This window comes from Hemitrygon akajei, chromosome 18 (assembly GCF_048418815.1).
Source record: "Hemitrygon akajei chromosome 18, sHemAka1.3, whole genome shotgun sequence".
Classification (NCBI taxonomy): domain Eukaryota; kingdom Metazoa; phylum Chordata; class Chondrichthyes; order Myliobatiformes; family Dasyatidae; genus Hemitrygon; species Hemitrygon akajei.
In genome coordinates, this window is record NC_133141.1 from 16,589,045 (window position 1) to 16,613,885 (window position 24,841).

Here is a 24,841-nt window from a genome sequence, read left to right on the forward strand (position 1 = left end):
GTGAAACGCAAAGTCTTTGGGGTAACTGCAAGTCTGTTTCTTTGCTATTGCTTTGCTCACGCTTGAGTCCTTGTTGGCAGTGCCAATACTTGTTTTTTTTTTGCTGGTGGGGGGGAGGGGGGATTGCTGCTCACTGCCACTAATGTGCGGGGAGGGAGGGGTGCTGGGGGGGTCTTTGGGGTTCTTACATTTAACTGTCGTTTGTTCTTTGGGGCACTTCTGTTTTCGCAGATGTTTGCGAAGAAAAAGCATTTCAGGATGTATGTTGTACACATTTCTGACATTAAATTGGACCTTTGAACCTTTGAAGAATACATGTGAATGTTCCTTACTGTGGAAAGGAAGGTAATACTACGATAACTTTCACACACTGACCTGACCACCTTTAAAAGTTAATAAATGAGGCTGATGTTTCTTAAGTTCTTTAGATTTTACTTAATATCATTCTTGAATATATAGATCAAAGAACTTTAGTCAAGTCCCTCAATCACTACCCTTCATCCCAACCAGTATCCTATGTGATCCTCCAATTCTATTGATCTTGACCCAATAACTAGCACATCTTGCATCTTGAATAGTTGAGGGCTCAATGGAGAGATTCTCTTTGTGATGTTGAGGTACAAATTTGAGAGTGGTATCAATCACTTGTGGTTCAAGGGCACCTCAACAACAATAAGAAATGTTTACAACTAGCATTAGTAGAAAACTAATTTTGGAGAAATTAATAGGCTTGAAATCCAACGATTACTCAGGACATGATGATTTGCATCATGGGGTTCTGAGGGTGGTAGTTACAGAGATAATAGATGTACTGTCATTGCCCAAAATTCCATAGATTCTTAAGTGGTTCCTGCAGGTTGAAAGGTAGAAAACATAACCCTAGTGTTGCAGATAAGAATGACAGGAACCATAAACCAGATGGCCTGATATCAGTAACAGGGAAAATGCTGGAATGTATTATTCAGGAAGTGGTAAAAGGAATTTGAAAAAACAGGACAGAGTAAACGTAGATCTACTGACAGTAAAGTTACATTTGAATAATATGTTAGAAGTTTTTTTTTTGAAGTTGCAACCAGCAAAATAAGGGAGAACTAATTAACATCAAGAATTTGAACTTTTGGAAGGTTATTGATAAAATGGCACAGAGGAGATTATGAAGAAGATTACATTGCAACAGTATCGGACTGAAATTTAGTTAATGGAAAGAAAACAAATGCGTCATTCTTAGGTTGGTAGATTGTGTTAAGTGAGGTGTCACAGGATTGTGCTTGAACCCAACAGTTTATAATCTATATCCAGGACTTGAATAAGGGCGTCAAGTGTAACATATCCAAATTTACTGATGAATCAAAGCTAGGTATCAGTGTAGCCTAAGAGAAAGACACAGAGGAACATCAGGCAACATTTACGATTTAAGTGTATGGTAAAGTATATGGCAGATGGAAAGTAATATGGAAAAATGGCAGATAAAGTAGAAAGTTGAAATATTCTTCAAATAGAAATGGTCAAGTGTTGGTAGGTGGTTCCATTAGAAAACAAGACATATTTACATTTGAATTGAAAGCTCATGATCAACATTTACCATAAGTTATGTTGCAAAGCAGTAAATTTCATCAGTGCATTTTTCAGTAAGAATAAACAGTAGTTCATTACCTCATTAAAAGACATTTAGTTTGTATAGTTTATAGATGCACAAATCTGAAAATACAAGCAATAACTACAGAGAGCACTTATGACCCCATATGCAAACAATCAGTTCAACAGTAATCCCAAGTGATATCTGCTCTATTTAAGTTTGTTCAGACGTTGATCAGTTCAATTTAGTAAGCTTGACAGTTCAGTAAAATTTAAACTAAGAAAGAGTTGTGAAACCAATTATAAGTGATTCTTGAACGGGGATCATAAAGTACCTTTACACAATCATATGAACAACTGACCATAATGTTTCTATAATTGCCAGATATGCAGTCAGATTTCCATGTCTGACTTCTTCTCAGTCAAGTAATCACAAACTTGAACAGTAATTAGGCAGGCTGAAAACTCCACTGACCAAATGCAATAGTAGTAACAAACTGTATTTATTGAGTAGTTTAGTGTCATGCATTCACCTTATTGGAGGTACATGATAAAACTGGCCGAAGTCAGTTTCATCAAGGGAAAGTCTTGCTTGATAAATCTGTTGTAAATGTTTGAGGAATCAGCAAGCAGGAGAGACAAAGGAGAATCGGTGAATGTTGTGTACTTGGATTTTCAGAAGGCCTTCGACAAGATGCCACACATGAGGCTGCTTAACAAGAGTCCGTGGCATTACAGGAAAAATATTAGCATAAATAGAGCATTCACACACAAAATGCTGGAGGAACTCAGCAGGTCAGGCAGCATCTATAGAAAAGAGTAAACAGTCAAGATTCCAGGCTGAGACCTTTCACCAGTCCTGATGAAGGGTCTTGGCCCGAAACGTTGACTGTTTACTCTTTTCCATTGATGTTGCCTGACCTGCTGAGTTTCTCCAGCATTCTGTGTGTGTGTTGCTTGGATTTCCAGCATTTACAGATTTTCTCTTGTTTGTGGATTGATAAGAGTATTGACAGGAGGCAAAGAGTGGGAATCAAGGGAGCCTTTTCTGGTTGGCTGCCATTGACTAGTGGTATTCCACAGGAGTTGGTGTTGGGACCACTTTTGTTTTTAAATTGTGATAGGTCAATGATTTGGATGATGGAATTGATAGCTTTGTGGCCAAGTTTGCAGATGATACAAGGATAGGTGGAGGGGCAGGTAACAATGAGGAAGCAGAGAGGTTACAGAAGGGCTTAGACAGATTAGGAGAATGGACAAAGAAATGGCAGATGGAATACAGTGTCAGGAAGCATATGGTCATGCACTTTGAAGAAATGAAAGCTAAAATTATTTTCTAGATGGAGTGAATATTCAAAAATCCAAGGTGCAGAGATACTTGGGACTCTTCATGCAGGACTCCTTAAATGTTAATTTGCTGGTTGAGTCGGTGGTGAGGAAAGCAAATGCAATGCTAGCATTCATTTTGAGAGGACTAGAATATAAAAGCAAGATTGTAATGTTGAACTTTACAAGGCACTGGTAAGGCCTCACTTGGAGTATTATGAGTTTGGGCCCCTTATCAAAGAAAGGATATGCTGACATCAGAGAGGGTTTTGAGAGCTCAAGCATGATTTTGGGAATGAAAGACTTACCACATGAAAACCAATTGATGGTTCTTGGCCCGTACTCACCGAAATTCAGAACAAAGAGAGGTGACCTCATTGAAACCTATCGAATGTTAAAAGGCCTCGATAGAGTGGATGTGGAGAGGATGATTCCTTTGGCGGGAGAGTTTAGGACCAGAGGGCACAGCCTCAGAAAAGAGGGGCATCCATTTCGAACGGAGAACAAGACAAATTTCTTTAGCCAGAGTGGTGAATCTGTGGAACTCATTGCCACAGATAGCTGTGGAGGCCAAGTCATTGGGTATATTTAAGGCAGAGGTTGGTAGGTTTTTTATTAGTCACAGTATGAAGGGTTATGGGGAAAAGGTAGGAGATTGGGCTGCGAAGGAAAAAGATCAGCCATGATGAAGAGCAGACTCAATGGGGCAAGTAGCCCAATTCCATTCCTTTTATCTTGTAGTCTTATTTGCTTTTGTTGGATAGTCTTTAACCACTATACTCAATTGTTTACCTTTCTAGTTATTGTTCAATCAATCTAACTTATCTTATATATCATAATCCCTGGTTCAAGAATTTTCATTCATCAACCCTTTTGAACCCATTTGCCAACATGCAAATGGCAGAGTAAGATGAAACAATGATTCTCAGTTTCATCCTTAAACCACCTTCGATTTCAGCCAAGTCACAATCCAAGTTGGAGTTTTCTAAGCAATAGGATTGTTGGAGGAAAGATGGGATGGAATGGCATGATCTGCATCTCTGAATAAGGGACAATATGGTGTAAACAACCAAGGAATATGTATTGAGCATCAAACAACAGAAATTACTTAAGATGGAAGCATCCATATAGGTGACATTAGATTAACTTGCCAAGCAGTTAATAAGCAATAGGCTAGTGTTTCTGGCCACACTAAAAACAAAATCAGATATAGTACAAGCCCATGAAACCAAGCTACACATACCAAGAAGCATACCTGTGGCACTTGAGCAATTGTCCTCATTGCTCGATTCCATTCCATCCATACTGAACCTTTTTCCCAGATCCGACACCACTTGCTGAAACACCTGAAAAATATATTGGGAACAGTATTCTTAAAAACTGCACCCAATTATATAAAAACATAAAGGTAACGTGAATAGCAGTGCAATTTCTGTATTAGAAGATTCAGAGCTCAATGTATAAATGCCATATTAGCTTTCCTAATTGAGTACTCAACATGAAGTAATTTCAACAAAAGTGGAAGTTGTCAAATACTATGATACAATAACCTTATCCAGCAATTTTACACAAATTCAACATCAGCACACAGGAACAGGGACAAAGGCATTCAGCCCCTTTATCTTCTTACTACATTCAATTAGATCATGATACATCTCATCTATCCATCAAGTTTCAAGACAAAATTACTGCCACAGGCTAGAGTTAATGCAATCGTGAGGGGTGTAAAAACTTAACAACAAATAAGCTACATTATTTAAAAGTAAATGAGCAGTAATAAATGTCAGGCAGTAAGTCCATCAATTGCACACACAGATTTCTTTGCCATCTTGCTTGTGCAGTAACATAACACACTCCCAACCAAGTGATCAGCTAACTTACCCCCAACTAAATCATTGAACAGGGAATGAAATCAAGCACAGTGCAAGGTAATAGTGAGACCAAAGAACAATTTGACGAGATGAAATTTCTACTCATTTTGTGCTACATGTTGGACAAGCATTTTGATAATTGAGAGCTAAATGTTCCATGCATATGTGTGACACTGTTTGGCTCATACAGGCTATGCCAGCTTTCAGGGAAGCATCCCATCAGTTTCATTCCCTGTTCTCTTCCTTTCCCTCTACTCTTGCAGCTTGTTCTTTCACTCATGTGCTCATCAACTCCCTTTTGATTCTTTGGGACTCTTTGCTTTAGGAGTCAATGAGATATGGTAGTTAGGGGACAAACAGAAGAGGTCAAGGATAAATCCTCAAGGATACTGGAGAGACATGTGTGAAAGTAGCCACTGTAGGCGATTCACTGGCTGTGATCAGGTGGATAAGAATGGAACCAAGCAACTGAAGAACCATTCAGTTATGCAACACTGGAAATGTGTTGGAGAATATTATGTTCAAACATCAAAAGGTTGAGAAGGAGGGTGCAGAGTTTACTTTTGTGACATAACATAGGATGTCATTTAACTCTGTAATTTCAGGACTGCAGCAAGTACAAAAAATAATTGGGAAGGGAGGGATTCAACATGGAATTCCAAGAAAGATGGATTAAACTTAAGTTAAGGACAACTCATTAAAAATACATTAGATTTCAAATAGATTTTTTAAAAATCTGAAAAAATTACTGACACCAATGCCACAGTTCAAGATCTTGGTACAGATTTCAAATCATTAATTCATGTTCACTGGTCCATAATTACACTTTAACCAAAATTATTGTCACTTCACCCTAATCAAAAAATTGATGCAGTTTCCACAGGCTTCTATTTTTCCCAGCTGTATTTTCCACAAGGCTGACTCGTACAAATAATCCCACCAAGATCCAGAGATATTCAGTTTATCAAGATTACTTCAAAAGATACATAAGTTTGAAACAATGCTATACAAGCTGCATTTGTGTACATTGCATTGCCTCAAGCGTCAAGGTTATAAATTTTTTTAAATGCCCAAGTTATACATGAGGAATAGCAAGCAGAATCTTCACTTGTGACACTAAATGAATTGCCTTCTTCAGAATAAATCTGTTAAACACAAATTCTGATGGGCAGACACTGACCAAGAAAGTAGAAATGTTTATATTTGTTGGAAAAATCATCTAAACAATTCAGGTAATAAAAAACATACATGTATATCCATATTTAAAATGCTCATAAAGTGCAGCTACAAACTGATCCTCTTATTGCACTTGCTTATAAGTCATTTAGATAATATTGTGATGCACAGACTGCTTAACAATAATTATAGATAAAAATAAAGCACATCAATTGCTACTCTGAACACAGAATGTTATTTCCTCTGAAACTGATGTAAATCAGCATAACTGTTCAAAATGTACACTGCTCTTTGCCCATTACTAAAAATTGTCTGCTAATAAATGGTTATTTCTTAGTTGCAAATTTATAAAGCCTATTAACCCTCCTCCATTCAACCTCCTGTTGATCTCATATCTAGCAAATATGAAGAATATTTATAACAAACATATTTTGCCCAAGTGTATTATGCACCCAAGAAACTTAGCTTGGACAGAAAGTTTGGAGAAATCTTTCACTACAGATCTCAAGTTGAATTCAACCCAAGATGAAAATCCACTCTCTTTGGGCATAATTAATCAATGCACAAGTCCATGCAACAAAAATTGTTTTTATCTAATATCAACTTTCAGTCATATCCAAAGGCCACAAGAATTATCAGTACAATTAAGACAAACCAACTTGTGGGATTACATGTCGCTAACACCAGATGCACAAGAGTGAAATAATAATAAAAAAGCCACACTTCCAATACTCACCAACACACAAACAATATACATAGACCCAAGAACATCATACAAATTATCATATTCCAAATCCTTATAAAGGCCAAAAGGAAACTATTGGGAAATGCTTCTTAGCTCGACAAGGGCAGCAGACACTTGGGACCAAAATACCAACCAACTTAAACATAATCACTGTTCCTTCACTACTGTTGGGTCTAAATCATGAAACTCAGCTCATCAATGTTATCCAAATACCTTCACTAAAACGGGCTTCAGCGCTTCAACGTTGCTCACACCACCTTCTCAAGACAATAGGTTATTGGCTATAAATGCTGCCTTGCCAATTGTACAACTGTCCTTCACTGAAACAAAGCGTGAGACACAATATGAATGTTTCTACTGATGGTAGAGACTCAGTTAAAATTCTTAGTCACTAATAAATCCAATAAAAAAAATTAAAGAGCTTTATTGCACATGGAAACGTTAAAACATGAAGCATGCTCATTCATGGAGTAACTGAAGCTAATAGCCTAGATCAATTCAATACCCTTAATTAATTTAAAAGAGATGCTAGGTACACAAAGAGAAGGCAAGAGACTATTCCAACAGAGCTATACAAAAACTTTCATGAGGTATAAACTGACATAATTCTCTTCAATAACACTAATAGTCCACTAAAACTGAGTAAACAGTAGTAGTTTTGGAGGCGTTACAAAACATATAACAATTTCAATTACTAAATATTCAAGCCTTTTAAGAACAATTATTGCAAGAGGGGACAAAAAGAATTGAGTTAGTTTGTTCTCTCATTCTTTGCCTACACCATTTACTCAAAAAGACATGGATCAAACTGACTGTAAATTTAATTTCTTTGCTCCTCTTGAATCAAGGTTTGAAAAGATATGCAATCTTAAAATAGGTAGCATTTCATTTCATAACACAGTGTATCTCTATGCTGTCCAGTGGGGAACTAGAACTGAATAATAAACATGAAATTACAGTGTATTGTTGCAAATGTAAACCTTCATCACTATGCATGCTCCAACTTCTGAAGAAAGCAAAAAATGCACAGTGCCTAGGCAATATGGATGTCTATTTCAGTTCTGTCTTTGATATGTCTATTATGTTTACATTGGTCTACAAGAAATGCAAACTGATGCAACTTAAATCTAACATTCAGAGAAAAAGTACTGAGAAATACAATACAGTCATAGAACACTACAGAACAGAAACAGGTCCTTTGGCCCATCTAGTCTGTGTCAAAGCATTAACCTACTCCCATTGACCTGTACCTAGACCATAGCTCTCAATACCCCTCCAATCCATGTACCTATACAAATTTCTCTTAAATGTTCACATCAACTCCACATCCACCACTTGCTCTGGCAGCTCGTTCCACACTCTCACCATCCTCTGAATGAAGTTTCCCCTCATGTTCCCCTTAAACAAATCACCTTTCACCATTAACCCATGACCTCTAGTTCTAGTCTCACCCAACCTCAGTGGAAAAAACCGGCTTGCATTTACCCTAAGTGACCAAAACTGGGCAAAATACTCTAAATTAAACCTCACTGACATCTTGCACAATTTCAACATAACATCCCAAATACACCAGCAATACTATATACAGCTAAAGTACAGCCAAAATTATTATCAAAGCTACTCGCAAATCAAGGGCATCAAAGCAAAATCCACATACTGAATAACTACAATATACCTAATTACAAAACAAAACTTCTAACTCTTGTATATTTGCATATAAATGTATTAAAATGTATTCAGCTTCAGAAATATACATAGTCTATTAAATAGAAAGTGAAAGCACACTGGAGAACATCTAATCACATTATATTTTGAAAATGAAATCCAAACACAAGGATAGGATAACAATTTTTTGAAAGAGGCAACAAAAAAAAACAAGAGATTAGTTGTTTATTGCTGGAATGTAAACAGATTAAACTAAAAATTGCTGTTAAATGTGCATATATTTTCTGCAGAAGAAAACTATTTTACTCCATATTGTTTTGGGGGAAAAAACTCTTAAAGTAACATTTCAAGAACCTTAACACAAGTTTATAATTATCACCTGTATTAAGTCAAACTCCAGCTCTAAAATTAAATTAACACAATGGGGATGTAAAAACAACACTTAGACTGTTCCAACACGGCTTTCCCTGCCACAAAATAAAAATGTCCGCTCTATAGGTCACCCACACAATAAACTCCTGCACTTTGATGGATTTTTTATTTCAGGTGAAACCACCTTCAAATATACAAGTGCAAACATTTCAGGACTGTTCATAATTCAAACAGCAAAAACAAAAGGTCACACTGAGTAATTGACCTGACCTTATATGGCTTTATGAAGGCCAATAGGAATTAAACTCAATTTTTCAACCCATTTCTAATGCATTTCCCTTCTGACAAAATTCATAATTATGTAAATAACAATATATGAATATTACTTTTATAAACTTGACCATCCATCATTAGATTCCTGAAATTTTAAAAGTAATCTGCAGCACTTCAATTCAACAAATTTGAAACCGCCAAATCAGTAATCGATACCGACGAAAAACAATTTACCTTATTGCTTGCCCTATTCTTATACCCCTACACTCCATAAATACTGATGGAAATTCCCCACTGCATGGCTGATCCTATTCCTTGTATAGAAAGCTTTATGATCGACATTGGCCTCGGGCAGGAGGCTCCAGCTTGGGCCGCGGCCACTCCTCACTTTCTCCGGGTTCGGCTTCACTATTTCCTGTCACTAAGTAATCAAAAACATTCAACAAAACTCGAGAGCAAAGGCAAAATTAAAAGAAAAATCCGACTTGACTTAAACCTACAAAGACAAAAAAAACCCGAGAAAATGAAAAGTGAACAGAACCAAAAACATCCAGAGGAGCGACGGAAACGTCATCACTTCCGTTCCGGTTAGAAACAGTAGCTTCCAAACGCTCGTTCCAGCTTGGGTAAATTTTTTTGGGGAAAAAAAACAGATAATTATTTTAAAATATCACCAAGGAAATAGGGACGTATCTGATAGGTATGTTAAATATGCAACTGAGTAGGAAAAACTGCAGGCAGGAACAGCAGCGGGTCAATGCAATAAAATGTTTAGTTCCGACAGAAAACCCTATCCCATCCGTTTCGAAGTAAAAACTGAGAAGGTTCTCAGTTTCCAAAACGGATCTCAAAAATTATTTAAACATATCTGACTAAACTCTATTCTTCGAGCTGTTTCAATAATATTTAAAGTAGCAGATGACACACAACACCAAAACTGCATTACTAAAAACTGAAATTAACGGCGGAACACATGTTAGTGAACTAAAATCCAGGCAACACAAAGCATCGCGTACCAGCCGAACAAAAGGACGGGTTAGAAACGGTGTCTCAAATTTGAAATTCAACCGTAAATCGCATTTTCAAACACAAAGTATCTATTTCTAAAATCAAATAAAAACATATGATTTAGTGGCAATGAAACCTAAATCATACTTACGATAATATTAACCAACTCCTAATTTAATATCGAACTATCACTTTACTTTTAATTAAAGGATATTTTCTATCTGCCACGAAAATCGCGGCGTAAATAGTGGTCACATTGCAAGCAGTATCCTCAACGGTCTCCTCCCCCAACACACACACACGCGCGCAACTTCTGTTAAAATTAAACGTTTGCTCAAGGCCATCTCAACAGCATAAATAACTTGTGTTGATGTGAAATTGCTACAAATTCCAACACAGCTCAGTCAATGCATATGCCATGTTGCAACCCCTGCATCCAGGTTTTAATAAACAGTTTCCAATTTAACCCAATCGTTCTTCTGTGCCTACGGTTTTGCCTACTAATTTTGTTACCTCCAGACTCTACTTTTTCACTGTTCTTCTAGTTTATCTCCCATGTTCCACTTTGCATAAACAGAAGCTCATCCAAACCTCTGCTGAATGTAATGTTCAGACCAAGTATACTCATCTGGCATCACCAAGCTTATCAACATACATTGACGTCCAGACCAGTAACATAACTACAAAAACCTCATCCTTATGTTCAAGTTCCTCCATGAGGCTTTCCACTTCTATAACCTCTTCTAGTCTGACACCTTCAGAGTTCAGATCTCCTGTGTATATTCAACTCTGACCTCTTGTGTTTCCCACACCTCTTTTGCCCCATCAATGTTGACTAAGTCTTCACCCTTCTGGACTGCAGACTCAAATCCCCTCCTCTGATCCTCTCTCTCTTCTCTCTCATCCTTTGAAAATCTCCCTTAAAATAGGGCTTTCTGACCTAGCTTTTGGTCATCTGTCCAAGTATTTCTTTCTGGTTCCGTTTTGAATTGTGTTCAGCTAAACTCAAACAATTTGGCATATTTTCTAAGTTAATGTATATAACTAATAAGAGTTTGTTGACATCTTAATTTTATTATACAAATCCAGATGTTTAAAAATAAAATTAATCTGAGATGATTTTCCATTTAGGGCTACAAGAACAATAGAGGGCAAAAGCCCCAAGTACAGCGCCTTGCTAGTCAGATTGGACGAGGGACGAGGGGGGACGAGGGGTATATACAGAAAGGAAAATGAAAAAAATCTCTAAACTACTACTTAATTTTGCATTCTTTCAAACTTGGACTGTAAAATATCATGAACGTAAGTTAGTTTTCAAAATGCTGCACTTCAAACCATGACTTAATGTGGTATTAAATATTGCTCTAAGCTGCTTCCTTTTCTTCAACATTGTGGGTTTTGTAGGGAAATTCCTCCAACTGCCAGTAAAAAGATACAGCGCTTATAAAAAGTATTCATACCCCCTTGGAAGTTTTCATGTTTTATTGTTTCACAACATTAAATCACAATGGATTTAATTTGGCTTTTTAGACACTGATCAACAGAAAAAGACTCTTCCGTGTGCAAGTGAAAACAGATCTCTACAAAGTGATCCAAATTAATTACAAAATTTTGGAGACCTGTGTGCAGTCAAGGTTTATCAATTGAATATAGTAAAATACACCTGTATCTGGAAGGTCCAACTACTGGCCAGTCTGGAGACAAAAAAAACACTAAGCAACTCCGTAAAAAGCTTATTGAAAAGCACAAGTCAGGAGATGGATATAAGAAAATTTCCAAGTCACTGAATATCCCTTGGAGTATAGTTAAGTCAATCATCAAGAAATGGAAAGAATATGGCACAGCTGTAAATCTGCCACGAGCAGGCTGTCCTCCAAAACTGAGTGGCCGTGCAAGGAGGGGACTAGTGAGGGAGGCCACCAAGAGACCTATGGCAACTCTGGAGGAGTTACAAGCTTCAGTGGCTGAGATGAGAGAGACTGCACATACAACAACTGTTGCCCGGGTGCTTCACCAGTCACAGCTTTATGGGAGAGTAGCAAAGAGAAAGCCACTGTTGAAAAAAAACTCGCATGAAATCTCAGCTTGAGTTTGCCAGAGGCATGTGGGAGACTGTGAAGTCAGCTGGAAGAAGGTTCTATGGTCTGATGAAACCAAAATTGAGTTTTTCAGCCATCAGACTAATCTCTATATTTGGTGAGAGCCAAGTACCGCACATCATCAAAAACACACCATCCCTACCATAATGCTGTGGGGATGCTTCACTGGAAGGCTTGTGACGGTAGAGGATAAATACAGGGAAATCATGGAGGAAAACCTGATGCAGTCTGCAAGAGAACTGCGACTTTGGAGAAGATTTGTTTTCCAGCAAGACAATGACCCCAAGCATAAAGCCAAAGCTGCACAGGATTGGCTTAAAAGTAATAAAGTTAATGTCCTGGAGTGGTCAAGTCAGGGTCCGGACCTCAATCCAATTGAGAATTTGTGGCTGGACTTGAAAAGGACTGTTCACTCACGAACCCCATGCAATCTGACAGAGCTTGAGGAGTTTTGTAAGAAGAATGAGGGAAAATTGCAGTGTCCAGATGTGCAAAGCTGATAGAGACCTATCCACACAGACTTCAGGCTGTGAAAGGTGCATCTATTAAATACAGACTTGAAGGGGGTGAATACTTATGCAATCTATCATTGTGTTTTATATTTGTAATTAACTTAGATCACTGTGTAGAGATCTTTTTCCACTTTGACACAAAAGAGTCTTTTTCTGTTGATCAGTGTCAAGCAAGCTAAATTAAATCCACTGTGATTCAATTTTGTAAAACAATAAAAGATTAAAACTTCGGTTGGGGGGGGGGTGAATACTTTTTAAATGTTCACTGGATCAGATCTTCCCAAGCCTAGATCTTGTCTGGCCATAAAAAGATGCCTGCTCAGAAACTGAAGCAACAGCTGCAAAAGTTATTTTATTTAAACCAAGGCTTATACACTAAAATCAAGGAGTAAATTTAGTGTTCCCTTTTAACATCAGATAGATTTCAAAACAATCATCCATATAAGCCACAGCTAAAGTTCCAAGTTTACAACTGAATGAAAATTTCATTAACAAAACATACACTTACAAGTTAACAGCCATTACAAGTTAACAGAATGATGAAAACAGCCAACAACAAGGGTAAGAAATGAGAACAAAGAACCGGGAACTGTTATCAGCCCACAAGCTAAAAATTAACAGATTTTTTTAGAAAACTAACATGATAATCATGGTGGAATTTCAATATTAAAACCAAGTGGCTAGAACACAAATTGGAAGGGTGCAATTAAATAAAGTTTTATCTCAGAGGCACTGACTGCATTTCAACACAACACTATTAATCTGAAAACTAAAGCAGCTTTGATTTGAATGTACCCATAACCTTGGTAAAGTTCATAAAATATCATGATTAAAATGCTGTGACACCATGGAAGCGTAACAGCTAACATTATTACAGTTCAAAGCATTCTTTAGTTCAGAGGTCAATTCTGGTGCTGTTCTGTGAGGAGTCTCTGCATGTCCTCCCTGTGGAATGTCTGGGTTTTCTCCGGGTGCTCCAGTTTCTTCCCACAGTCCAAAGATGTACCGGGTAGATTAACTGGTCATTGTAAACTGTCCTGTGATGAGGTTAGGGTTAATCAGGGGTGTCTGGGGTGGTGTGGCTCAAAGGGCTGGACGGGCCTACTCCACGCTGTATTGCTAAATAAAATAGATGCCAGAGAATGCTTAAAACACATAACTTGGAAATGAATAAAACTTAACCTAAGCCACCAATAATAAGCTAACTTCCTGGAGACTGGAACTACCAAATATTATGCCATTGGAACCGTGTACTGACATCACTGAGACTTTATTTAATATTGTCCCTTGAGCAGGTAGAAGTTAGTTTCGAGCCAAATTTAGGGCAGCACAAACATCAATGAGAAGCCCACAACAGATAATTATACATAGTATGTGCACATGGCACAAGGGTTGGATCATCAGCTCAATATTCAAATCCCAACTGTCTGAGTGAGGCTATGAAAACAACCAATGCCAGTGGTGCCATAATCAGCACACTAGGGCAAAAGGGGAAGCAACTATAAGCTAATACTTAAAATAAAATATTCTTAAGCCTAACACAATATATTGGTGAACAATTTGTAGCCCAAAACTATCCTACTATTGCAATAAATGCAAGAAAATAGGGGACTTCAGAGTGAGGGGAAGAGGGGAAGCACAGAACATGGAAAAGTACAGCACAGGGGCAAGCCTTTCAGTCCACAATTTCTGTGCTGGCTGTGGCATATCTCGTGTTCAGGTACCTCAAACATTACCATCATATCTGCTCTCGAACCACCACTGGCAGCATATTCCAGACCATACCACTGTGTAAAACAACTTGAATCTCCTTTAAGCTTAACCCCTCTCACTTAAGAGCCTAAAACCATTTCCTCCAATATTTGAAAGTTTCACCCTGGGGAGTGGGGGAGGAACATAACATGAGGATGAGATACAGGCTGCTAAACTGAAGTGTTTTTCTAAAATTAAGAGAGGATGCTTACAAGCAAATGAAGCGAGACGGTGCAAGTTCAATTGAAGAGTCAAATTTAAGAGGCAACCAAATAATGGATGGGAGGTTCTTGAAAGTTATAAGCTAAGCCAAGTGTAAAAATGGAATGTGATAATTCACCTTCACTGGGCTTATGGTTATGGCCCTATGGCCCCACTGTTTTCAGCATATCCCAAGCAGCAATCTTAAAATGGGTAGGCAATTTTTGCACTAGAAGATTGAAGGTGCTCTAAGCTGCAAACCTAGACATAGGTAATACCACAGATTATTGTATTTAAAAGTATGCCCCATTTCATGCAGATTTGGGACATTACAATTGAGAAGTATTTGACTGTCCCATAATTCATTTTCAAAAAACTAGAAAAAAATAAAAAGTAAATACAATTACAGTGGATTCTGGTTATTTGGGCCATTGGTTAATCAGGACAGCTGCTTATTCTTACATAAAAAAACAGAAACTAATCGAGACAGTAAGTGGGATTCCCTTTGTTTATTTGGGACACTATACTAATTGGGGCAGGAGACTGTTACCAAACTGTTTTTAACTAGCATTAGTTGCGTACACTTGCATGGCCATTAGACACTACATTGTGCTCAGAGCGAACAGTTTTTAAATAGTGTCAGTCGCATATGTTTGTGTTCAAAAAGCAGTGTTTGTTTACGCTGACTGTTGGTGAGAAATAGGCAGGAAGACCATTTAGAAGCGCTTTGCTCACTGCGATTTCAAGCATCCAGGCTTGGAGATGCCTGAAACAGCCAGGAGTGAAAATGAAACAATTTCACGACTTCAACAAGTTAGGACCTACAAAGAATTTGAAAGTATTGACAATCATGTTGCATGTTACAATGAAATGAATATTTGGAGGATCAACTGTCAAGAGCATTGTACGAAGGAAGTCCATTAACTGCACTAGGTGTCTATGCTGAATTTGTTGATTTACAGTCAAAAGAGCGTGGCAACATACACTGAATGAATTCCTCCATCGATAGCTATTAGGCACTAATACAGTTTTATCGTACTGCATTAGTATTGAATGTTCTAATTTATTCTGTTTTTCATTTAAATAATTTGTTACTCAGTTAAACAGTAGTTTGTCTTTTTAATATTTTTTTAACTATTTCCATGAAACTGCAGCTAATTGCTTATTTAATTAGGCTTAATTAGGCCAAGATGTGCTGCTCCCAATGTGTCCCAATTAACTGGAATCCACTGTATATGCAATTAAACTTACCGTCAGCTGTCAGCAACAAAACATCAATATACTACAAACTTGTTTCAACAATCATTGTCAGTCACTCAATGCCAAAAAATTTAACATTTTAATGAAGTTTGTAACATCAGTAATATGGCACACTTCTCATCTCCATGACATGTTTTCGTCTAGTCATGGCAGCATGCTCTGTGTCAACTAATGTCGTTATAAATGCCCATGTCCACATTTATTTTTGGGTGAGTGTGTAAAATAGTAACTGTTTGCAAACTGAACTATTTTAAGAATATTTTGCCAGTTTCCCCTCTGTAACTAATGTTTCTAATTTCAAAAGTAAGAATTTAAAGCTCAAGGTCTCAATGGCAAAGTGTTTGCGTGATTTAAATTTGTATTATAAAATCTAAGCAGATACTGTATACCTAATTTTCCCGCATGGTTCCCTACCTAACATACAGTATATCCCTCATTTATCTCACTGCTGTATGTAGAACTTTGGTAAACACAAATTACTTGACTGGTAGCAAAATATTTTAGGGCCCCCTGAGCATGTGAAGTGTGTGCAAGTTCTTCTTGGTGAAAGATACTAAAACCAGGAGAGCAAATGGTCCAGGGTTCGAATGAGCAATTTAAAAGGCTTGAAGCAGCAGTGCAAGGAAGTGGGTTATTAGAAATAGTAGTAGAAAGTGAAAGAATAGCAAACAAGAAAGAAAAAACAATTTTGTGACAATGTAGGAATTTGGAGGGGACAAAAGGCCCCAGGGTAACTTTTTAAACCCACAATCCCTTTTTCAAATATAGTATATAGCTGTTTGTGACTCTTCTTCACAACAAAAGAAAATAGAAATACAAAGTTAAAAAAATCAAGCAAATAAAGCAAACAATATATTAGAAACATACAAGAGTGACTGTATTTTCTAACCAACAATGCCCAAGTGCATGTATTATCCCTGAAACTATTAAAATCCTTTGGTATTTGCAATATCAGTATTGAGTCCACAGCCAGCTGTAACTATCTGTAGGTGCTAGAACATTTAGAAGACTTGATTGCAAAGTTTGCTTTATTAGTCCAAATACATTGCCATATTATAGATTTTTCAATGCCAACAAAAACTTAATGGCAAGACCATAATTCTCCCAACATTGATCACATTCATGAGCACTAAAACCGGGTTACTCACTGCAAAGCTACATTTTCCGTTTGTCTATTTAGGACACTACGCCGTTTTATTGGGACAGGAGACTGTTGCTGAACAGTTTCTAATTAACATCATTTTGTATGAACTTGTGTGGCCATTACACACTCACTGTGCTTAAAGTGATCAGTTTTTAAATATGGACAAATAAGCAGCAAGACATTTCGGAACTGTTTTGCTCACTGTGGTTTCAAGCATTCAGGTTTAAAGATGCCAGAGAAGCCTGGGAGTGAAAGTGAAACAATTTCACTACTTCAACAAGTTAGGAATTACAAAGAATTAAGGTATCAATAATAATCTTGAATGTTACAATGAAAATTAAAATTTGAAGGATGCAATCATCTAAAACATTGTGTGAAGGCAATCCATTTACACAAGAACATGGCAGATGAATTCCTCCATCGATAATTAGGAACTAATATGCAGTTTTATAGTCCTGTAGAGGTATTGGTAGTGTTTTAATTTGTTCTGTATTTTATTCAAATACATAAATTGTTACTCCATTAAATGATAGTTTGTCTTTTTTATACCTATTTAACTATTTCCATTAAACTATGGCTAATTGGTACAGCCACTTAATTGGGCCAAAATGTACTAGTCCCAATTAACCAGAATCCACTGTATATTTCTGTATATTTTTTGAATGTAGATTACAAACACACTTCATGTAAACTGCACATTTCAGGTTTTACAACTTATCTAGAGAATGCACCAAGCAAAGCTGAGAGAGAAAGGAATGAAAGAACCAAGGGAAAAATCACTCAAAACTTTATTTTAAATATGCAAAACTTTGAATATCTCTTCAGTAATCCTAGAAAGCAGTTTAAAAAATTGAAAAACAACCTTTACAGTTATTTTACCTAACAATGGCTGACAAAATATTTGAAGGTTTTCTAGCAAGGCAGAGCTCAGGAGACTTGAAACCTGCCATTTTAGAGGTTGAATGAACAGGCTCAACCAAGTAACAGAAAGTAGTTCCAAAATAATAAATTGTCTGCAAGTTATCTGTCCTCAGAATGCAACTCCATGACCCATTGTTCAGTATTCTTTATAAAGCATACTGAATACTGCATACTGATGCAAGTCTGATATTTAACTGTGTTTATAAGGCTCTACTCTGATCACTTTTCTGGGGTGAATAGGAATTTCTATGACCAAAACAAACTGGCCACCTTCAGAATTGATTAATCCAATCTATAAGCATCCATCTTCCAGATTCCTCCCTCCAGACATTTTGTCTTTCATTAAATGTTAGTCAACCACCAATATCAACCTGTAATAGCTCATTTCCCCCAAAACACCCAAATTAACATCCTTATCTTAGTTTATCTACAGCCTTGCCCTTCCTCCCACAATGCATTTCCTCTCAGTTGACCCTCAGTAAATACTCTTGGTTATTCTTTAAAACCTCATTTGTTAACTCATAATTCATGTTCAACTGAACATAAAACATAGACAGCACAGTACGCCCACGATGTTGTGCCAACCTATATAAACCTTCTCCACAATCCACCTAACCCTTCCGTTCTACACAGCCTATAACCCTCACTTTTTTTCCATCCATGTGCTAAGTGTCTCTTAAAATTCCTCTATCATATCTGCCTCTGCCGCCAATCCCAGTAGGGTGTTCCAGTCACCCACCACTGTTTTAAAAAACCTACATCTGACATCCCCCCTAAACTTTCCTCTACAAACTTAAAACAGATGTCCTCTGGTATTGGGCATTACTGCCCCGGGAAAAAGGCACTGCCTCTCCACTCTACCTGTGTCTTTCATAATCTTATACACCTCTATCAAATCACCTCTCATCCTCCTTCACTCCAAGTAAAAAAGCCTGAGCTGACTCAACCTTTCCTCATATAACATGTTATCTAATCCAGGCAGCATCTTAGTAAATCTTCTATAAAGCTTTCTATAGTGAGGCAATCAGGTAATCTGCATACAAAGATTATCTCCAGACCCAGTTGATTTTTTTTGTTGTGTACTATTTTTCACTGGCAGTGACAAAAACCAGATTACTTCCTAATTCTCTCCCACTTTATTTCATCACAACTTTCTCTACTCCCACTTCTCCATCATCTCCACATTAATAACTCCTTTTCCTACCACTGCTCGAGGTTCACATGCCACATTATGCACTTTTACACGTTAAAAAGGCTCACCTCATTTACACATTAATACATTAAATTCAACCTGGCTGAAACCAAGGGTAATTATTTACCACATCCAATTAGGCTTCTCTAACCAGCTTCACATTTCATCAGCTCCCTATCACATCAGTGATGGATCTGTAAATGATGGATTTGGCACTTATTCCTTTGGTCCTCTTATACTCTGAAAAGGCGACACAAACGACAATGAGTTGTTTCAGAGCATGTATTTCTCAGCCCTCTGCCAATTATTATATATATACCTTGTTGTGTGCACTTTTGAAATCTTTACTCCTATCAAATTTCTCAACTTCCAATTCTTACCATTTCTTCAGTTTAGTACCACAAACATGAGATAATACAGAAAATGCTGGAAGCTCTCAGAGTCAATGCTCTGTTTCTTTCCCCATTGATGGCTTTTAACTTGCTGAGCACTTCTAGTATTCTTCATTTTTGTTTCAGATTTTTAGCATCTGTAGATTTTTTTGTTTTCAAATACTGAGACCAAAGGCTAAAGGACACTTGGAACACTATTAGTCTGGTCTTCAATCATTTAAACTGGCCTTAGCATCTCAAAAACCAATACTTGCCTTTCTCTGTTGCCAAGTTTTACTACTTTAGAATCATTATGGCCAGTAAGCACAGTGTTGCATGCCACTGTGCTTAAACAAATTTTGTTTGATCATGTTCAAAAATCCATTCCTTGAATCCATTGACCCTCACGAATGGAAGAATAAAATAATAAGTTCATATGCCTTAGTCTCTGAGATGATACAATTGTTCATCTTAACCTATCAATTCTCAATCCTGACAACAGGACACAATTTCAACTTTCTCACCCTCAATTCCATCTTGAAACCTGCCATCAGCTCCTCTATTCCCTATTAACAGTATTCTTTGAACTAATGCTAATCACTGTTGTAAGACTTCCTTTAGGCATTATGAAATACAAGTAGAAGAAAGCCAATCAGCCCATCACTCCTCTTCTACCATTCAATGTGATAATAGTTGACCTACCTCAGTTTCATGTTCCTGTACGAACTCCATATTTGATTCCCTTAATATCTAAACTTCCCAGCCGGGGAAACGTCAACTCTGTAGCTACCCTGTTAAGACCCACAAGAAATTTCTAAGTTGCACACCTTATTCTTCTGAACACAGGACTATAGGCCTGTCTACTTAATTAAGCTGAGAAATCAATCTGACAAGCCTTCATTGAATGAAACCAGACCTGTATACAATTTTCCAGATGCAATGTAACCAGGGCCCCACACAAATGGGCAAGACATCTCAACTCTTATACTCAAATACTCTTGCAATAAAGGCCAGTGTAAATTGGCTTTTAAATCCACTGCTGTACCTCTAACTTCCAGTGATTCAGGTCCCCCTGAATATTAAAAGATATTTAATCACTCCCCATTAAAAAACATACTCCGCCATCTGCTTTTGCTACCAAACATGTTCCATCTTATATTCTATCTGCCATAGTCATGCTATTCAGTTAACCAGTATTCTCCTGGAACCTCTTTGCATCCTCATTACAATCCACATTGCCACTTAGCTGTGTACTGTCGTTAGTGCAAACTGTGAACAGAAGAGGCCCGAGCAGATCACTGCAGCACTTAATTACTCATAGCCTCCCAACCTAAAATTGACCCATTTATTCCTACTCAGGTTTTCTATCTGTTAATCAATCCACAATAGCATATTATTCTCAATATCGCATGCTCTAATTTTGTTTAGTAATCTTATATAGTCCCTTATGGAACTCTTTCTGAAAGTCCAAATGCATGTCAACTAGTTTGCCCTTTTCTGCGAGTTAAAACCTCAAAAATCTCCAGCAGATTTATTATAAATGATTTCCCTTTCATAAAGCTGCTTGCTCTGCCCAAACCCATTGCCATTTTGTAAATGTCCTATTACTACTTTCTGAATAATACACTCAGCTGCACCTTTACCAGGTACAGGAGTGGAACCCACTGTGGTCTTCTGTTGCTGTAGCCCATCCACTTCAAGGTTCGACATAGTAGTACATTCAGATATGCTCTTCTACACACCACTGATATAACACCTGCTTACTTGAGTTACTGTTGCCTTCTTGTCAGCTTGAACCAGTCTGGCCATCCTCCTCTAGTCTCACTCATTAACAAGGTGTTAATCCTCCTCTAGTCTCACTCATTAACTGCCACTTACTGGATGCTATCATTTTTTTTGCACAATTCTCTGTAAACTCTAGACACTGCTGTGCGTGAAAATCTCAGATCAGCTTTTTCTTCAGATGCTCAAACCACTCTGGTCTTGCACCAACAATCATTCCACAATCAAAGTCACTTAGATCATATTTCTTCCACATTCTGATGTTTGGTCTGAACAAGTGAACCTTTTACAACACACACAAAATGCTGGAGGAACTCAGCAAGCCAGGCAGCATCCAGGAAAAGAGTACAGTCGACGTTTTGGGCTGAAACTCTTCGGCAGGACTATTTCAGCATTGAACTGCTAACACACGATTGGTTGATTAAATACTTGCTTTAACAAGATGTACAGGTGTACCTAATAAAGTGGCCACTTAGTGCAGATTGCCTTACTACTGCTGTCAGGCGATCTTTATAAAATGTGACCTTATAATTCTTCTGAAGATTTTACACAATATTGTTGAGGGGAAAGCTTCATGGATTACAGTACACTCTGCCAAAAAGATGCTAATAATTCCCACAGGTCAGAATGATGGGCAACTTGAAGAAAAACCCGTAAGTAGTGGTGATCCCAGGTGGCAGAGGTCCATTTGAGTGATCTCCCTCTCCCTCATTGCTGTCCACAGATAGTGCCACAGCAAGATTTAAATAACAGGGATTGTAGATTTGGACTCAAATTCAGGTTTATGATGTGTTCTAGTTGCTCTTTTTTGTTACTACTTTTGGGTGATTTTTGAATTGTGGCAGCCTGCAGCTAATGAACACTAACAAACTGGACTGAAATATGCCTTTTGATTTTGTTTTATATTCTGTGTTTTTGCTCACAATTTTTGGTGCTGTTTGTGCAACTTGTTTTGTGCATGGGAGGGAGGCTGATGTTTTTTTTGAATGAGTTGGTTCCATGGTTGTTCTTTGTTTCATGACTGTCTGTGGGGAATGCAAATTTTAGGGTTGTATACTGCATCCATACTTTGATAATAAATATACTTTGAATCTTTTGTGCAAAGTAGATGCAGGGCAAGTACATGCAGGTACACAGTGCAGCCACAATTTCACTGCAATAGAGAGGGAGTGAACATTTAGGGTGGCAGATGGGGTTTTGTTTTCCTCATACTACTTAACCTGCTGAGTGTTTCCAGCATTTCCTGTTTTTTTTTATTGCAAATTTCACAGACCTGCGGTTTTGCTATTTTCATTAAGCAATAAAGTAGGCTTATTTGGCCTTGATTTTGTATCCAGGGAAGTATTCCATCGCATTCCTGATTGCACTTTGTAGATAATGGAAAGACATTAGGGAATAGAAGGCAAGTCACTTGCTGTAGGATACTCTGACCAACAGGATATTCATGTGACCAACATAGTTCAGTTTCTGCAATATAATCCATAGGAATTTGATGGTGGGGGACATGGCAATGGTAATGTCACTAAACATTACGGATAAGGGGTTCAACTCTCTCCTAGGAAATTACCATTGTCTGCCATTTTGATGTTGCAAATTTACTTGCTACTTACCAGCCAAGCCTCAAAGTTCTCAAATGGAATTGAGCATTATGCAATCATTAGAAAAAAATACCACTTCTGACTTCATGGTGTAAAGCAATAACCAAAAGTGGCTCAGCTAAGACTGTCCTGAAGAACTCCCACATCGATACTCTGACGTTAGGGTGACAAATTGAATATATTCCCTTTGATGCTCATTGACTTCAATATTACCAGGCCTTCTTGCAGCCATATTTGGTTAAATATTGCTTTCATTATCAAGGGCAGTTGCTCTCACCTCACCTATGAACTTAAGCCTTTTGGTCCATTTTTCACCATGGCTTTAATGTGGTTCACAGCCAAGTAGCCATGGCTAGACCCAAACCAGGCATCAATGAGTAGATTATTGGTAAGTGATATTTGACAGGACTGTTGATGACATCACTTTGCTTCTGACTTAGTGGACTGATTGGGTGACAATTAGTCAGACTGGATTGTTCTGCTTCTTGCAAATGGGACATAATTCACAAGAATTTTTTTCATATTATCAGGAAGATTCCAAATGTAAAGCATCATAACAGCTTAGCTAGACATGCAGTCAATTTTGGAAACATGAGTGAATCTGCAGATGCTGGAAATAATTTTTTTTTTTTAAAACACAAAATGCTGGCAGAACTTAGCAGGATGAAGGGTTTCGGCCTGAAACATCATCACTACCTCCTCCCATAGATGCTGTCTGGCCTGCTGAGTTCTGCCAGCATTTTGTGTTTTTTATTAGCCAATTTTGGAACACAAGTCTTCAATACCATGGCTTGTATGTTGTCTGGTCCTATTGCCACTGGTGTATGTAGTACAGTCGGCCCTCCTTATCCATGCGGGATTGGTTCCAGGACCCCCCACGGATACCAAAATTCGCGGATGCTCAAGTCCCTTATTTAACATTTATCAGAGCGGTGGTCTTTAGGACCCAGCGGAACCCCAGACTTTATTTAACATCTCCGTGCAGTGGACATTAGGACCTGGCAGCGCAGCTGTGAATCCGCAGTGTTTCTGTTCATGAAAATAATCACAATCGCGATTGAAAATAATGTGGAAGTAATAAAGCGATCGGAAAGAGGTGAAATGCCATCGGTCATTGGAAAAGTGTTAGGCTACAGTCGGTCAACGATCGGAACAATTTTAATGGAGAATGTGAAAGGCTCTGCCCCGATGAAAGCTACAATTATTACAAAGCAACGCAGTGGTTAAATTATTGAAATATGTATGTTTAAGTATTTTATATGCATAGAAAGGTAAAATATGTACTATATACTAAGAAAAACGTTTTGACTAACTGACGCTAAATAATACCAGATGTACCTGTTCCAACTTCACATCTGACTTAAAGACGGACTCAGGAATGGGACTCATTCATAACCTGGGGACTGCCCGTACTTTAAAGTCATTTCTAGATTACTTATAATACCTAATACAATGTAAATGCTATGTAAATAGTTGTTATACTGTATTGTTTAGGGAATAATGGCAAGAAAAAAAATAGTCTATACATGCTCAAGCAACGAGTGCTAGAGAGAAAACTTCCGGGTTTTCCCGATCCACAGTTGGTTGAATCCGCACATATGGAATCCGCGGATAAGGAGGGCCAACTGTGCTTTCAGACGTTTCTGAATTACTAAGTGAATCAAACTGGCTGAGAACTGGCTGGGATAGCGTGGGTGTCAGGAGTAAACCAAGATAATGTGGGTTCAAAAGAGAACGGTAAAAATTTAAAAGAATTAATCAGACCAATGGGAGAGTGGAACTAGCTGAATTGCTCTTACAACAGCTAGGACTAACTCAATAAGCAAAGTAGACTTCCTCTGTACTGTAATATTTGTGATCCTGCAATTACTAATAGTATTAAAAGATGTGCATTATGCAAATATCCCAGAATTCCACAGAAATTAATTATTTTGAAATACAATGACATATGCAAGAAAATATGGCAATCTGTTTCTGAATCTTGAATCAGTAAAATCA

General features: G+C 37.7%; 1 protein-coding gene across 14 annotated transcripts in view; it reads right to left on the reverse strand.

The window, feature by feature from the left end:
• The window catches only part of kmt2d (lysine (K)-specific methyltransferase 2D), a 235,339-nt gene that overhangs the window by 196,000 nt on the left and 14,498 nt on the right, over positions 1 to 24,841 (reverse strand). For 12 of the 14 annotated variants that reach the window (XM_073070993.1, XM_073070995.1, XM_073070992.1 and 9 more), the window contains one exon: positions 4,157 to 4,247. In XM_073070993.1, the coding sequence (XP_072927094.1) occupies positions 4,157 to 4,205 (49 nt within the window). In that variant the 5' untranslated portion in view covers positions 4,206 to 4,247. Of the gene's footprint in view, positions 1 to 4,156; positions 4,248 to 9,237; positions 9,545 to 10,162; positions 10,256 to 24,841 lie in introns of those variants that run through there. The other 2 variants (XM_073070990.1, XM_073070989.1) reach the window with 2 other exon arrangements.